The sequence below is a fragment of the Quercus suber genome, unplaced genomic scaffold (assembly GCF_002906115.3).
Source record: "Quercus suber isolate HL8 unplaced genomic scaffold, Cork oak 2.0 scaffold_730, whole genome shotgun sequence".
NCBI lineage: Eukaryota > Viridiplantae > Streptophyta > Magnoliopsida > Fagales > Fagaceae > Quercus > Quercus suber.
Genome location: NW_027070170.1, coordinates 1 through 16315, shown reverse-complemented (window position 1 = coordinate 16315; position 16315 = coordinate 1). Strand labels below are relative to the sequence as shown.

The 16315-nt window shown below is 35.3% G+C and overlaps 1 protein-coding gene across 1 annotated transcript; it reads left to right on the top strand.

The window, feature by feature from the left end:
- The first annotated feature begins 12150 nt into the window (after nucleotides 1-12150).
- On the top strand, nucleotides 12151-15723 carry LOC136064668 (uncharacterized). The gene is made up of 6 exons (XM_065766669.1): nucleotides 12151-12260; nucleotides 12731-12831; nucleotides 13043-13213; nucleotides 13900-13974; nucleotides 14481-14588; nucleotides 15220-15723. The coding sequence occupies exons 2-6, from the start codon at nucleotides 12748-12750 to the stop codon at nucleotides 15556-15558; spliced, it is 777 nt and encodes a 258-aa protein (XP_065622741.1). The 5' UTR covers nucleotides 12151-12260; nucleotides 12731-12747; the 3' UTR covers nucleotides 15559-15723.
- Nucleotides 15724-16315: the final 592 nt, after the last annotated feature.

Sequence of the window (16315 nt, the reverse complement as noted above, 5' to 3'; positions counted from 1 at the left end):
GGAGGCTGGGGCTGTGACTCTTCTGGTCCACCCTTCTTGGAACCGCCTTCGAGCAAGTCAAGAAGATTGGTTTGGGGCTGTCTTTTTAAACCCATCTCGCCTGAGTACCAACTCTTAGGGACCGGAGATCGGCTTCGGACAAATGAGGGTCCCCTAGGTCACCGAGGGATCCTCGGACTGATCAGCTAGGTCGAACACACTATATTCGTCCTCGGAAGAACTCAGTTCAACCACTTCCCTTGCCTTCTTTAGATAGTCCTTCCTCGGCCACCGTTACTTGTTGGGATGAGGAGGGACCTCTAGTGGAATGCCTTCAGGTATATAAGACCCCTCGAAAAATGCAAAACGTCCTCCACCACGGTGATCTGCGTAAGCCGAGGGTCACGAGCTCTAATTACGTGCTTCGGGATTGGGAATGATTTCTGAGCTGGGTCAGCATCCGAGGATTTGATGAGCGGCTCTGACCTGGTTATCAGGTTCGTTCAGGAAAAGGTCCGACCTGAGAACGGTTTCCAAATCCGCTTTGTTAACCAGGTGGAAATGACGTGCAAAGGCGTGCGGATCTGCGAAAAGAAAAACGAAACTCCTATGGTTAATAAACCAAAGCGGATATATGTTATAAAGATAAAAATATTGAAACCTAGATTGTCTCCTACTTCGGATATCCTACCTGGCTCCCCCTCTACTGTTGGGCAATGAAAGCCGTTGTGCCACTCCCCCGACACTATGAGGAAATCTTGAGTCAACCCCTTATTGGAATCAGGAAGACACTGGATGAGACGAATCCTATCGTCCCTTGTCTTCATATAGTACGTCTTACCCCTCAGGTGATGAAGGTTATAGCACCAGTTCACATCGTGGTGAGTCAGTCTCAGCCCCATTTTCTCATTCAAGATATCTACACACCCTAATATCCTAAATACATTCACGGCACACTGGGTAGGAGCCAGGCGAAAATGCCTAAGGTAATTGAGGGTCACCGGCCTCATAGGGATTCTCATCCCTCCCTCTACGAAAGCGACTATCGGGATTACGACTTCACCCTCTCTCCTCTTAAGGTACCACTCCCCTTCTTCACAGTACTTCAAACTCACATTATTGGGTATCCCATAGTCGACAATGAATTTGTTCATCATCTCGTCGGACTCAACCAACTTCTTAAACTTACCCATTCCCCAAGGACGACTAAAAGTTCCAGAAGAAGAAAAGGAGGAGTAAAATCAAGGAAATTTGGGGTCACTAGAAGAAGAAGACTTACAGAAATATGGCGATTCTCTTCAGGAAGAGTGCAAGTTGAACTAGACTCAAGTCATACGCATCAATGGTTGTAAGCGCGAAAATGAGGAAACCAGGCGGTTTAAACAGGTACTTATACTCCCCCTTAGGTTCCCCAAATGTAACTGCCTGCCCATAAAAGCAGGAGATCCCTACCGAACGATTACCATCACACCGTTGAAAGTGGGAAACGTGGTGCCGCCAAAATTTAATGTGGGCACACATTAAGTCTTGAAACGCAAAAACGCCATCGAGCAGTCGAAAAGTCACCAGCATTAGCACAAACGAAGTGGGCGATTCGCCTAGGAGGGCCGTGGGTATCAAAACCCTCCTCCCCGTCCGGGGAACGTGCAGCAGGGTTTTGAGGGGCTATTGTGGGGCCCGTGGGCCTGACAGCCACAGCCCATCGCATAGTAGGCCCAAGGCCAGCGCCGAGGAAGACTGACCAATGAAGGCTAAGTTGGGGAAAGCCTCTCTTTTGACCCACGCCGAGGACCTCTTCGTCCTCGGCATACTAAGGATAATTTTTGGGAGGGGACAAGCCCAGAGCAAGCTGTCACATTCACACTTAATGTATTCACCTAACCCCTCTGGCCGCATTAATGGGGATATAACCCTTAGCAGGGTAACGTTGATCAGAGTGAACCACTTGAGTACTGATAAGGCCTCTGATGGGACGGATGGCCAGAAGGGAGGCGAATGGATGATCAACAGATGGAAGAAGGAGATAGGAAGATGAAGACTATATAAGAAAAGAAGTAAAGTAAAGAAAGGGAGGGGAAAGAGAGAGAAGAAAAGAGGCTCCTCGGCCACGGGCCGAGGAGCATCCCCCCAGTTGTAAATAAACTCTAAGTATTTTCTTTTATGAAAGAGAGTTGATGCTTGATGAACGCGGCCAGTGCCTAAACTTTTAACCCGCTCTCTATAAATTTATTGTTTGGGCTTGTTGGGCTGAAAACCTATCCATATTCAGGGTCAAATCCAAACTGAGTCCCTACAGTTATAATATACTATGTGTGTTTCAAAATAATTGAAGTAGTTTCATAGTCTTAAAATAATAAATTGTAAAGAAATCACATATTTTAATCTGACAAATATATCATAGATGGTTTAGAAAGTAGTCAGTTTTCCATATATCAAAACTATAACTTACAATATGTTCCAAAAAGATACATAAGCAGTTTTTATGACCCAAAATAGTTATAATACTCAAACATTTCCAAATTCACATACGCAGTTTTAAGGACTCAAAATAATTCAAATATTCAAATGTAATTCATATTCTTAACAATCTTGTGACTATGGTCACGCTATATCCCCAGGACTGGGCATCAGAATATCAATGAATAACCCCCATTGGTTGGGTATCAAAGTACCAATAAATAACCTCCATTGGCTGGATATCAAAGTACCAATGAACAACCCCCATTAGTTGGGTATCAGAGTACTAATGAATAACACTCATTGGTTTGGGTATCAGAATACCAATAAATAACCCCCATTGGCTGGGTATCAGAATAAATTCATAGTCAGATTATTCATAATTATATATATGAAATCATAGTTTCTAACAAAAATATATCTTATTCAAATATATATATATATATATATAATATCATATATTCAATATTCAAATCTATTTGTGATATTTCTATAATTCTTTACTTAAATCAATATAACTAAAAATAATTAAATAAAATAAATCTTATATTCAATGCTTATGTATATTTGTGAAAGTTCTTTATTCTTTACTTTGAATCGGTATAGCTAAAAACAATTAAATAACATACATCATATATTCAGTAATGAGATATATTTGTGGTAATTCTTTATTTGAAATCAGTAATACCATAGAAATAAAATTGTAACAATTGTAAACAATTTTCAATAGTTAAAATACGCAAAATAAAACTAATTAGGATAAGGTTAGTTACCTCTAAAAGTCATACCAAAAGAAATTTCTCTCTAACACTTTTTCTAAAATTCTTAGATATTACTTAAAACAGTTTTCAAGTACTATACTCAATAATCAAATAATTCAAGAAAAACTTATAACTAGAAAAACTTATAACCAGAAGAGAGTCTATTAAAAATAACCAATAATTGCCTACTATCCACTCACACCAGAATCCCACGTAATTACAATAATTTTGCTCTCTTTATTTTCTGCCACTAATGAAGTCTATAGCTACATCATACTTATAGGCAAAAAGAGTCAAAAGTACATCACCTATTATTATATTCGTGAGTTGATAAATATATATATATATATATATATGAGTTGGGTTCAAGTTACACCTGGTGTAACTCTAAGTAATGTTACACCACTCAATAATTTATTATTGAATTCATATTTTGAAAATCTAACCGTTGAATTACATGTTTTATATGTTCTTAACATGCATACCAAATTTCAATCAAATGAATTTTACCATTCGATCAACAAACTAATCTTTTATGCACTATTTTAAACTACAAAAATTTGAATTTAAATAATTGATTGATGACATAGTTATTGATCTTTGATCACCTTAAAATTTTGCAAGCATGAAGAATATACAAAGATAATGTAATCTAATGGTAGATTTGTCAAAATTTGCATTCAATTAAAAACTATTGGTTTAAAGTTATTGTGCGGCATCCAAACTGTTGGGCCTACTCAGCCCCTAGCCTCCGCTCCGAATGCACAGTAATTGGGCCCAACTCTCATTCGCCCTAAGGCCCAACCCTCACTATCGCAGTCTGGGGGCCCGAGCTTCACTACTAAAGTTATGCTCGGCATATTTTTACCGAGCATGTTTGGAAAGGTCACTGAACGGCGCATCATCTTTGTTTTGCTCAGAGAAGTCCCTCTAAGTGCCACTGCCTAGCTCTAAACTGAAGTGGGCACCAAGTCCCAAAGCCACCCAAGCCTAGATTCTCACTTACCATCCCCCTGATTGGACCCTCCGTAGCACTAAGCGCGCATCGACTCTGCCGAGCTGCCGACGGGGGTGGGAACCAAGTCCCAAAGCTACCCATACCTGACCTCCCACTTAGAGAAAATCTTACTGGACCCTCTGTGGCACAAACTATGAGAGCATTGATAACCTACGTCTGAGCTGAGAACTATAAATAGGAGGGGAGGATAAGAGAGAAAGGTTGGTTGAAAAGAGGGTAGAGAATAGTGGGAATAGGAAAGTGAAATGGAGAGAATATCTGAGGGGAGGAAGAGGAAGTAGTGTGTTGCTGAGGAAGAGAAAAGTGATCTCATTGAGTCTTTAGTTGGAGAACGACCCATAGTAGGAAATTTAGCCCAACAAACAAATAAGTTGTGAGCCCAAGTGGGGCTGAGCCCATAGGCCTCATTTGTGACCCGCACAGTTACACTAGGTGTAACTTGAACCTAACCCTATATATATATATATATATATATTTAATCACTTATGTCAGACCTACTGACTTCCCCTATATGCCTCAACCAATCAAATAAACAAATATAATAATAACAATAAAGGAAAGGTGCAGGCGTAGAAATTCCATTTATCATATATACATAAATAAATTTTTTTTTTCTTTCCTGCTGCTGCCCGCCGACCCTAGTTCTCTTTCGGCATGAAGACAAAACTAAGAAAAACACTGTATCAAACCAGAAACAAGCTCCTGACATGCTTTTTCGAAAAAAAAAAAAAATACTATTTAACATATATATTTTACCTCTTTAATTTATCACACTACCAGCCTCCGAGTCTTTTGACTAAATATTACTAAATTTAAAATTTATTTACGTTTTAGGCACTATTATAACTTATTTAGAGAATTGAGGAGAGAGATTGAATTTTAGCAACAGTGTTGCCGAAATTCAAACAAGAGTATGAGAAAGAAAGAGAAAAAGCTGGGAGAGAAAAAATGTTGAATTACGGCAATAGCATTGCCGTAATTTGTGTTGTCCAAATATGTTGACCGAATGTGAGAAGTGCTCGGACTATGGGGGTGTCCAAAAGAAACTAATTGTGGCAATGCCATCACCGAAAATGGGAGGAGAAAAAAAAATGGTGAATGCCAAAATCTGGGGAGGAATTATAAAAAACAGTGTTATGTACACAATATTTTTACAACATTTTCACAACAAATCATAAGTAATTAGTTATTATTAGTTTAAATTTAAATTTAACATTGAGATTACTATTTTAATCCAACAATAACAATAAGTAACAATCTAACACTTAGAATTTATTGTAAAAATGTTGTAAAAATTGTGTGCACTTATAATTTCTCAATAAAAAAAAAAAAAAAAAAAAAGGTGTAATGAATTCATGGCAATGGAATTGCCAAAATAGGGAAAAAAATTTGTGGCAATGCTATTGCCAAAAATGGAAGAAAAAAATAATATTGTAATTGATTTGTGACAATGACATTGCAGAAATAAGGAAAAAAAATTGCTGCATTTTCCACCTATAAATGCTGTCTTATGTTGAACACACTAGTTTCCTTACAATATTTAAAATTGATAATTACGAAAGTTTCGAGCTTAAAAATTCGTGTCTACAGGAATTTGTTCTCCTCCATATGTGTTGGAGGCTGATTCCAATGTCATATTCGTTTAATGCATTTTTGAGGAATATATTCTCATCCAAATCTGTTGGGACAGCAGATTCAAATTTCACATTTATTTAATGTAGTTTTCAATAAGAAGAATAAAGTTCTCACCATTCTAGCTAGCCTTGCACTTAAGTTGTAAATCTCCAGTTAATAAGACAGAGGAAGTCCCATTTTCGTCAATGGCATTGCCACAATTGCCAAAAAAAAATTTCCTCCTATTTTGGCAATCCCATTGCCACAAACCCATTGAAACAATTTTTTTTTCCTCCCATTTTTGACAATGGTATTGCCACATTTGCTAGAAATTTTTTCCCTGTCTCGGCAATTCCATTGCCACAAATCCATTACACTTTTTATTTTATTTTATTGAGAAATGATAAGTGCACACTATTTTTACAACAAATTCTAAGTGTCAGGTTGTTACTTATTATTATTGTTGGATTAAAATAGTAATTTCAATGTTAAATTTAAATTTGAACTAATAATAACTAGTTACCTGTGATTTGTTGTAAAAATGTTATAAAAATATTATGTACGTAACACTATTTTTTTTAATTCCTTCCCAAATTTCGCCATTCACCCTTTTTTTTCTCCTCTCATTTTCGGCTATGGCATTGTCACAAATTTTTTTTCCCCTATTTCGGCAATGCCATTGCCACAATTAGTTTCTTTTGGGCGCCCCACAGTCCGAGCACTTCTCACATTCAGTTAGCATATTTGGGCAGCACAAATTACGGCAATGCCATTACCGTAATTCAACATTTTCTCTTTCCCAACTTTTTCTCTTTCTCTCTCATACTTTTGTTGGAATTTCGACAACATTGTTGTTGAAATTCATTCTCTCTCCTCAATTTCCTAAATAAGTTATAACAGCGCTTAAAACGCAAAAAAGTTTTAGATTTAGCAACACCGGCACAGGAAAAAAAAGATCTAATTCCTTCTTCATTNAAAACTATTTTTTCTAAAATATTGTAGAATAAAGGTAAAGTTAGTTAAATAATTATGGTGGACATAGGCTATTTGGATCTGCCTATTGTTATTTAAAACTGAAAATTTTTTATTGAAAAATATTGTAGATAAATATAAAAAGTTAAATTAAAATAATTAGTAAACCATAACATAGTATTGTAGGGTCAGTTTTTGCGGCCCAAGCCCAAGGAGGTATGGATTTGGAACCCTCTGAGCCCAAAACAATAAATTTTGTAGAGAGTGGGCGAAAGGGCTAGGCAAATAATGAAAATTACAGTATTAAACAGCAACACCAATGAGAGAAGTTGAATTAATGTGCTCTCGGACTAATGAGTACTCTGTCCGAAGAGAAGTTGTTCATTGATAATCAAGGTTACAATTGCTGGAGCTACAACCATGTAAGGTACCCTTTCTCTCTCCTGTTTTTCGATCCCCCTCTATCAGAGGTACCCTCCCTTATATAGCATTGCCTTCTTACATCTCCTCCGTCCATTTGTTCGTCATCCAGGCACCACTTGAGTACATGTCCCATCACCCCACTTTAGCCTTATGCGAGTGGCGGTAGCTGAGAAAGCACTGTTCAGGGTCCTATCCACATAAATGCGCCAGGAAGGTAGGTGCAGTGCATTAAATGCGGTGGTTGAAGTATGCCTCCTTGATATTTCTCTGTTGTCGTTATCTCTATGTGTGTCCGAGGTCCTTCTCCCTCTTGACACTTGTCAAATAGATCACTTGAACCTCCCATACTCGTGTTTGATCAAACCTCTTCGGATCCGAGGACGCATGACTACTCGGACATATGAGTATCTCCTCGGATGGTATACGTGCTCATCCCCAGGCGTCCCCCATTGGCGTGGGCTTCCGACTGAAGGCCTTATCTCCTCGGATGAAGAGTGTTCCTCATTCAGGGCCTCGGGCCCAATAAGTTGGGCTGGGTTTTTCTCCCCCCACAAATAGATAACAGGAGAAGTGGATTCAAACTATAAACATATGATAATATAAAGAATTTCATAACTATTAGACTATCACTCAAACCCTAAAATTAGGATAATGTTAAACACAATACTTTTTATTTTTATTTTTTTGAGAAGGCAATATATATATATTTTTTAATAATTGTTGATACGTTCTATAACTATTATGAATAGAGAAAGATTATTATTACTATTATTATTATTATTTGGATATACAATGATATATAAATATATAACAATAAAGTGATATAAAGTTGTAAACTTAAAAACGTTTCAATAGCGTGGCATTGTCTTGTCACATTTAGTAGGGTAAAGCTTGATATCGTAAAAGAACATAGAATAGGAGTGGAAATCTGTGTGTTGTTGGTATCAAAAAGAAAAAGAAAAAAGAGATCTGTGTGTTGTTACTTTACTTTTGTGTCATCAATCACAATCCTGTTTGTTAACCAGCTTAGAATCTTAGATCAGAAAGATATAAAGGAAATAATTCAAGCGTAAGAAAAATGATATGGCAATCACAAGCAAATATCTTTATTACGCAATCCAAACAACACGAAATTACAAATTCATCACCATACGACCAATCGGATTTCCCCATCACGGTTCAACCCAACCCTTTTAACACTCACACAAAACACACACAAACAAAAACCACACGAAAGTAAAACGAAAGCCAAACAAACAAAGACACACACAAACAGACACGCCCTTGGGACCTTTAAAAGTTTACATCTCGACACGTCAGCTCAGCCCATAAATAAAGGAACCAATCAGGGGCAAACAGCTGTGCACCCTTCTTTATTTAGTATGCTAACGGCCGCAGCTGATCAAGGAGAGAGAAATTATATGGCGAGGACGAGTCCGGGCATGGACTTTTTTACGCAATCGGATCCACTGCTCTCCCAGAGGTAAGGGCAATGAAGTGGCGTGATCTCAGCCGTTGATGATGACGACCGTGATGGCGGTGAAGCTGATTCGTAATCCGACGTGGCCGGTGAGGATGGGTCTGAGTTTGTGACAGTGGCTGTGGAGTCACCGAAGCGCGTGACGGTGAGGGAAGTGTTGAAATACTCCCTGATTTGGGTGATTACCCCATTCGTGACGGTCCACGCGTGAACCCAAGCAATGGAGCGCGCGTGGTCAAAGCCCTCGGCGAGTACGGTGGGCCCGAATGAAACAATGGTCTTCGGAGCAAATCGGAAGCAGCTGTCCTGTCTTTTGTTTTTAAGGTTGTTTCGGCCTCCTGATGACGTGTCAGAAGAAGCACCAGTGAGAAGGCGCATCAAGTACTGGTGGGTCGGCGGACCATGGAACCACCACTCTAGGTCTGGAGCAACCAGTTTGTGAACCGTTGCCACGTCACGTGAGCTTAAGGCCTCATACAGGGCTTGCACCACCCTTTGATTACTAGAATCACTTTCCTCCAGAATTTCCTGAGAGTTAGCCAGTTCGAGTCTAGGCTTATTAGCCTGAGCTTTACAAACCAAGCAAGGAGGATTAGCTTTTTGCTTGGAAAGATAATGCAAAAGATGAAGCAAAGAAAGCAGGTGAGAAACAATGGGGATTTTATCCCTTTTATAGGGAAATGACGTATGATGTGGGTGTGAAATCAGAAATCCACTACAGCCGTTTTTATTTTAGACGTCTTTTAACTTTTATCGTATGATGCGTGATTGTGAACAGTGAATCCTCGCTTTTATTATATGTTATTCATCACAGTTGCACATGTTAAGGGTGTAAAAATGGTGTGATTTGTGTCGTTGACTTTTGGGATGAGGGATAGTTTGGTAAAAACGAGAAGGGAAGGTGGGGGCTATTTGATGACGTGGAGGAATTTGATTGGTTTGGTGGATGGGAAAGAGATTTTGTGTGCATTGTGAAATTGGGGAATTAGGGTTATGCGTGTGGCGAGGAGTAGTAGTGGTCTTTGATTTTTCTTGAAATAGTCAAGCCAACTCTTTTTGACCCGAATAAGTGGTAATTACGTTATTGTGTTAAAGTCTCACGCTATGAGGTTAAAAATGAATGAGTACCGAAAACTTCGAAAAGTCACGCTATCCACTTTGGGTTAATGAGATCGGAATTTAAGGGATTAAATTAATGAGATCAGGAATTTAAGGTAATCATTATCCTTTTATCTCACATTTAGTACTTATCAAAAAAACAAATCTTACATTTAGTAAATGAGCTATCAAAGATTACGGAATAAATATGCTGTCAATAATTACGGAATTACAAACGGACACGTGAAACTTATATATATATATATATATATATATATTTTTTTTTTTTTATTAGTACTTTTTTTAGTAGAGTTAGATAAGGATGAGTTTTGGATGTACAATGTGTCTTGTTTGGTAATTATCTATTATTATTATTATTTTTTTAATNTTTTTATTTTAAATTTTTTATTAAGCTTTAATTTTATTCAAAAGAAAATGACTACAAAAAACTACAATCGACTTCACACGTTATTTGAATGACTTCTGAAAGATTAAGTTTATTAAAATTGAAATATTCAGGCGATCTCAGAGAGAATTTAGTAGTTGAGTAAGCAACATTGTTACATTCTCTTTTGACCTAACAGAAAATACAACTAAGGAAATATCTTGACTGCAATAATTATACTTGATTTTACAAATAAAAAAAAGTTTTATACTTGAATCCTGCACATAACTCTACTGTCATGTGAGGATGAGATATAATTTAAGAATAATTTCTTGTGTTGTTTACGCCATACTGATTTATGTCAACTTTACAAGAGCATACAGTGGCAAGCCACTTGATTGTCTAGTTGGTATGGTTTACTTCAGTTTTATTATCTAAGTTTTGTAAAAATATATTTTTGTTGCAGTTTTAACTTTCAAACCACTCATTCTAAATCACGCAACGAGGTAGATTGTTTCTTGTTGATTTAATTAGGAAGCAAGGATTTATTCCACATTCCTTAAAACTTAAATAGGTTATGCCACAATGGCCCACCAAATTACCAACGAAGGAGTAGGGTATAGATTCTTAACTTATTTTTCACATATATAAGGCTACAAGTTTAGGCACCGCAACACAATAACACTTTCATTTTCTATTGACAAAAAAGAAGATGCTTGCGAATGCCTCCTTTTTATTTTTTTAAACATTATAAAAGAAGATTCATTTACAAGTTTATAATGTTTTCATTGTGGTTGAATAGGAGAGGAGCCGAGTTAATTGGAGCCCAAATTAGTTTTCCTTTTACATTGTATTCTTAGTCTGATAATAAAAAGTTATTATCAGGAATTATCATCAGGAACGGACGTCATAGATTGAAATTCTTTAAAAAGAAAACATTCTATTATTATTGTTATTTTTTTAATAGGGTAAATACATTGTATTATGTTTTCCTCTTGCGATCTAAATATTATCCAAGTAGGCATAGAAGAAGAATAGTCTTAATTCTATACATATCATTATCATTTCATTATCTTTAGTAGCAAAACAATCTATATATTGCAATAAAATTCCTCTACATTTATAAGTCGCACTTTGAAGTTTGAATACAAACTTGGATTGTACCTAGTTTGAGAATGACATATTAGTAAAGTATAAAGAAATTTAGGGACGGAATCAGGATTCAAACTTTGGAGATTTAAAAAAATTGGAATATTAATACTAGAGATTGACAAAGTTGCATATTAGCATTAATTTATTAATTATTATTTGTATTTTTTCTTTTAAAAAAAATTCAATCATATGATTTTATAATCAAGAGTTTTGTAAGTCAATTGACACGTCTTAATACTTTTAAGGCCTAACTAATATGTGGATGAAGCGATCAATATGTGGCATAGGAGTTGTCTCTATAGCTATGAGAGTGAAGTCATTTGAGAGGGGCATAGAACTTTCAAGTCAGAGGAAGAAATTCGGTAAAAGTTATTGGGTTTTTGTGATTTATTTCACTATGATTTGTAATTGATTTGTTGTTATTGTTTTTGGTAAGACCAAATTTATGATTTGTCAAAATATTTTCTTATTATTTGGATATGTGCATTTTTTATTTATTTATAGATTTTTCTTGTTATCTATTTGTTGGATTTCTTGGGTTAGTGTGTAAATTTTTTGAAAAAAAGGGGCCAAATATATATATTTAAGAGTCATAATTTAAATTCTCTTTGTTAATATACATACTAAATTTTTTTTTTCAAAGGTTTTGTTGAACAAATGTTAACCACACTCTTTTTGTTCATTTTTTTCAAAGGCTCTGCCCTTGAGTAGTTCCATCGATGGAGAAATTGAAGTAAAAGTCCTCGGAGGAAGGCAAAAAAAAAAAAAAAAAAAAAAAATTTTTTTTTTTTTTTTTTCTTTTGAATATTGTCAATTAAGTTATTGAATGGAATAACTTTCCAGGTTCATATTGTAACCATTACTTCTTGCAAAAGTTAGCACACATTGGAAGGGGTCACTATGATGCTGCATATGATGCAGGTAAGTTTTCTTCTTTATCAGTAGGATGATAATTTTTTTTTTTTAATAATAATAAAACCAGTTTTAGCAGCATTGCAAATTTATTTATTTATTTATTTATTTTAATAATAATAAAACCAGTTTTAGCATCATTGCAAATAATAAAACCAGTTTTAGCAGCATTGCAAATTTATTTATTTTAATAATAATAAAACCAGTTTTAGCATCATTGCAAATTTATTTATTTATTTATTTTTTAAAGAATATTATTTGCTATACTTTTCCCTAGAAGTGTGATTCTCTACTCCTGCAATACACAGCAACTATATTGTTAAAAAAAACCTAAAACTACCTGGTCATTTATCAATGATGTAACTGGCATTTTAGGGAAGACACAAATTTCCCCCCTTGTCCTGAATATATCAGTTTTTGTAATTTAAGAATTGTATGGATATATTTTACAATCTTATGTTACTTTTTTCTTTTTCTAGATACAATTAACTTTCGAATGCAAAGATTATTTGCTAGTGCTTCATCTGTAATTCTTGCCAATATAAAGATGGACACATTGGTAGATCTTGATTCACTTGAGGTATGCTTGTCCTAACTGGAAATCTTTTTTCATGCTCATCCTGGGTTGAACTATTCAGCTTGTCTTTTGAGGATTCAAAATATCATGTGTCTATTTTATTTATAGATCATGTATATTATTGTTACTAGGAGGGAATCTTCATATAATTGTCTACTTGGAGATCTTTGACTGCAAAGTGACCTACAATAATCCTTCCTATGTCTCATTGCAGTTATTTCCATCTCATATTCCAGACCTTTCTTCTCGAAGTCCATTGATTGTATCAGGAAGATACGATGGAGGTTTTCCAGACACAGTCAAAATTAGTGGTACCTTGGCAGATATGAACAATTTTGTAATAGAACTGAAGGTGCAAAGAGCTAAGGATGTTCCACTTGAAAGAGTAATGTTTTAACCTTTTGCATGCATTATAATTATTGACATTGCCCCTTTTATGAGAGACAAGTTAATTTTAATTCATAGTTAAGTTCACTCAATCATAGTTAATAGCCAATGATAACTAGAAAATCAAAATAAAGAAGTAAAATATTTTCTTATAAATTTTTTACTTAAAGCAAGGTGAAATTTGACCTTCTCAAGAAGATATATCCACTTTAGGTTCCGTAGTGAAGCTGATCAATGCTGTGATGTCTTTATTCTCTAATTGTATTCTTATTCCTTTGTTGAGTTTTGCGTTGGGAAGAAATTTATATATGTTTTCCAGAAATAAAGTTGCATCTTCAAACTATTTTATTGTGATGATCTGCCCTAAAATCAGATATATACCCTATGATGTTTGCTTCCCTCCACACAAGGTGTTTCTATCATTCCTCAAGCTAGATTTTACTATTAGGCTTAGAGCAGCTTAGACATCCAATAAAAAATCATGTCATTCCCCTAGTTTCTGAAGTAGTTCTAAATTACGGACTTGTTATTGATTTGTCATTGCTTAAATTTAAGTCTATAACACACATCCTCTGAATGAAGAGTAATGTAAAGTTGATGAGGTGCATTACCACCATTAATGTACCTATTCGTATTTCCGGCTACAACTGCATTTTCTTCTCTAAGTATTGTTAATGTCAGCAGGTACTTGCGAGGAGACATATTGATATGCTCACAGCTCAAGCATGGTTGTTAGGAACTAAAGAACTGGAAGAGAAGGTTTGTTGTCCATGGAATTTGTTACATATTGGATTAATCATAATAAAATAACATAGTTACATTCTACTTATGAATGAACATTTAGAGCAATCAAATAGGAACATTCTATTTATGAATGAACATTCAGCTCTAAATATGACAGTAATCTACAAGAAGTCCAGAAAAAGAAAAGATATTAGCGTTGTTAGGGAGGCAGGGAAATGTTTGAGAGGGGAGAAAGTTTGTTTAAGAATTAAGACAAACTTCCAGTGGCAAGGTGTGATGATTATAGACTTGCTGAAGTTCAAAGTCCCACCTAAGAAGTTGCATTAGCCTTGGTTTGATCATTTCAACCATACTAAAAACTTACCTCAGATCTGCCATACCTTTCTGACTACTGGATGTTATGGCAGTCTTGGTATATACCAGTGCCAATAATATAAAAAGGGATATTTGTTCTTTTTCTTTATGTAATCCTAATTTACATATTTGTTTTAAAGTCAATAATTCCTAGCTGTTTGTTTTAGGTTGCCAAGATAAGCATACAAACTGGGGTTCCATGTGAGTATACCCGCATGATTTTGGTTCAAACTGATAAAGGGACGAAAGCACCTGATCCTTCTTTGTTGCAAGAGGTATGTGTTTGCCTGGTTTATATCACTAGTTGCTCCTGCATGTAAGTTTTCAGCCAGGTTTTAACATGCCCTGAGTTGCTTGTCTTGATTCTCTAATTCTTCTTATATGGGGAAAAGATGTATAATAGAAGCATTCATAAATGATTATTCAAATTATTCCTAATTTCATCTGACATTACTATCAAGCTCGCATAACTGTAAATTGCCTATATATTATTATTTTTCCTATACGATCCATTAAATAAAAACACAGTTTGATTTGTTCACATGCATTAGTTTTTTATGCTCTTAAAGTTTTCTATTGTAGTTTTATGTGGATTGTCCTATTTGGAATGTCACATTTCTGATAGAGCAAACCATAAGAACATGAAGGTATGAATTTGGAGAAGTTGAGGATGTCAATCATGTTTTATGAAAATAGAAAAACAATTCAGATGAATCACTTCAGAAAGTAAATCCAAATTGATGAAAGTTTCTGTGGAATAATTAGTATTACATGAGAATTTATATGTACACTAATGTTCTTTTGTGGCTTTGACTATTTCATACGAAGACATTACTCCACAAGAAATTTATTTATATTATGGTAAGCATGCACAATTACTGATTTCCTTAAATTCCACTAAAACAGGCATACAAGAAACTAAAACTGCAAAAGAAGGTGGAGTCGGAGGGCCCGAAGAACATATTCTTGGGAAAATTAGGAGTTGGTTTTGGTAACTTGACTGCAACAGCACAGAATCTTCCACCAGGATTTGAAAAATTAAAGTCATCTGATCCTGCAGATCTGTTGGTTAAGGCTGCTTCCAACTGTTGTAGCCAACTAGCTGATCGTTTTTGTTGCATGTGTTGCATCCAGGCTTGTTCATATGTGAATAACCAATGTGCAGTTGTTTTAACGCAACTCTGCGCTGCCCTTGCCTGTGTTGAGTGTATCAATTGCTGTTATGAGCTCTGTTCATGTTTCTAATAAACAATGTAAAGGTAGTCAAAGAAAAAAGTACAAGAAGTTCCTGTGTATTGCTCATTACAAAAAATATATAAATATGTAAATAGGCTTTGTGTGTGAAAATATACCAAGCTAGCAGCAGCATTGTCATTGAATGGTCAATTGATTTTTTTTATTTGTTTTCCATTTTTTGTTGTCACTGTGTTTCTGACTAGACTCATATTTCATCAACCCAAAAATTTTAGGGAAATCTATTTTGTGCCCTTGATTTCAGAACTAATGACGACTAACAATGATCAATGAATGTTGTTCTTGTTCGAAGTATTTGGTATAATGATTAAATTTATTATATTTCAATAATTTAAATTTTTGAGATAATCTGTAATTTAACATAGTATTAGAACAGAAGGTTCTAAGTTCATCCTTGTTTCCTTTTAATAGGATGAACTTAGAACCTATTAAAAGGAAGTTTGAGCTCACACGTGAGGGGAAGTGTTAGAAGTATATTATTAAATGATTGAATTTATCGTACCCTAATAATTTAACATTTTGAGATAATCAGTAATTTAACAGTTTCACCCGATGTGAAAGTATAGCATTTTGTGTGAAATGTTGTTTTTGTATGTCAAGGCCTAGCCCAGTGGCCATAGTTCATAATTTTCCTTGAGAAGAGCGAAAGAAATCCATGGCTCAGAATTTGGGCTCATTTCATCACAATATATATATATATATATTATGAGAAACAAACATTTTTTTTTTTTTTGATAAGTTGATAGTT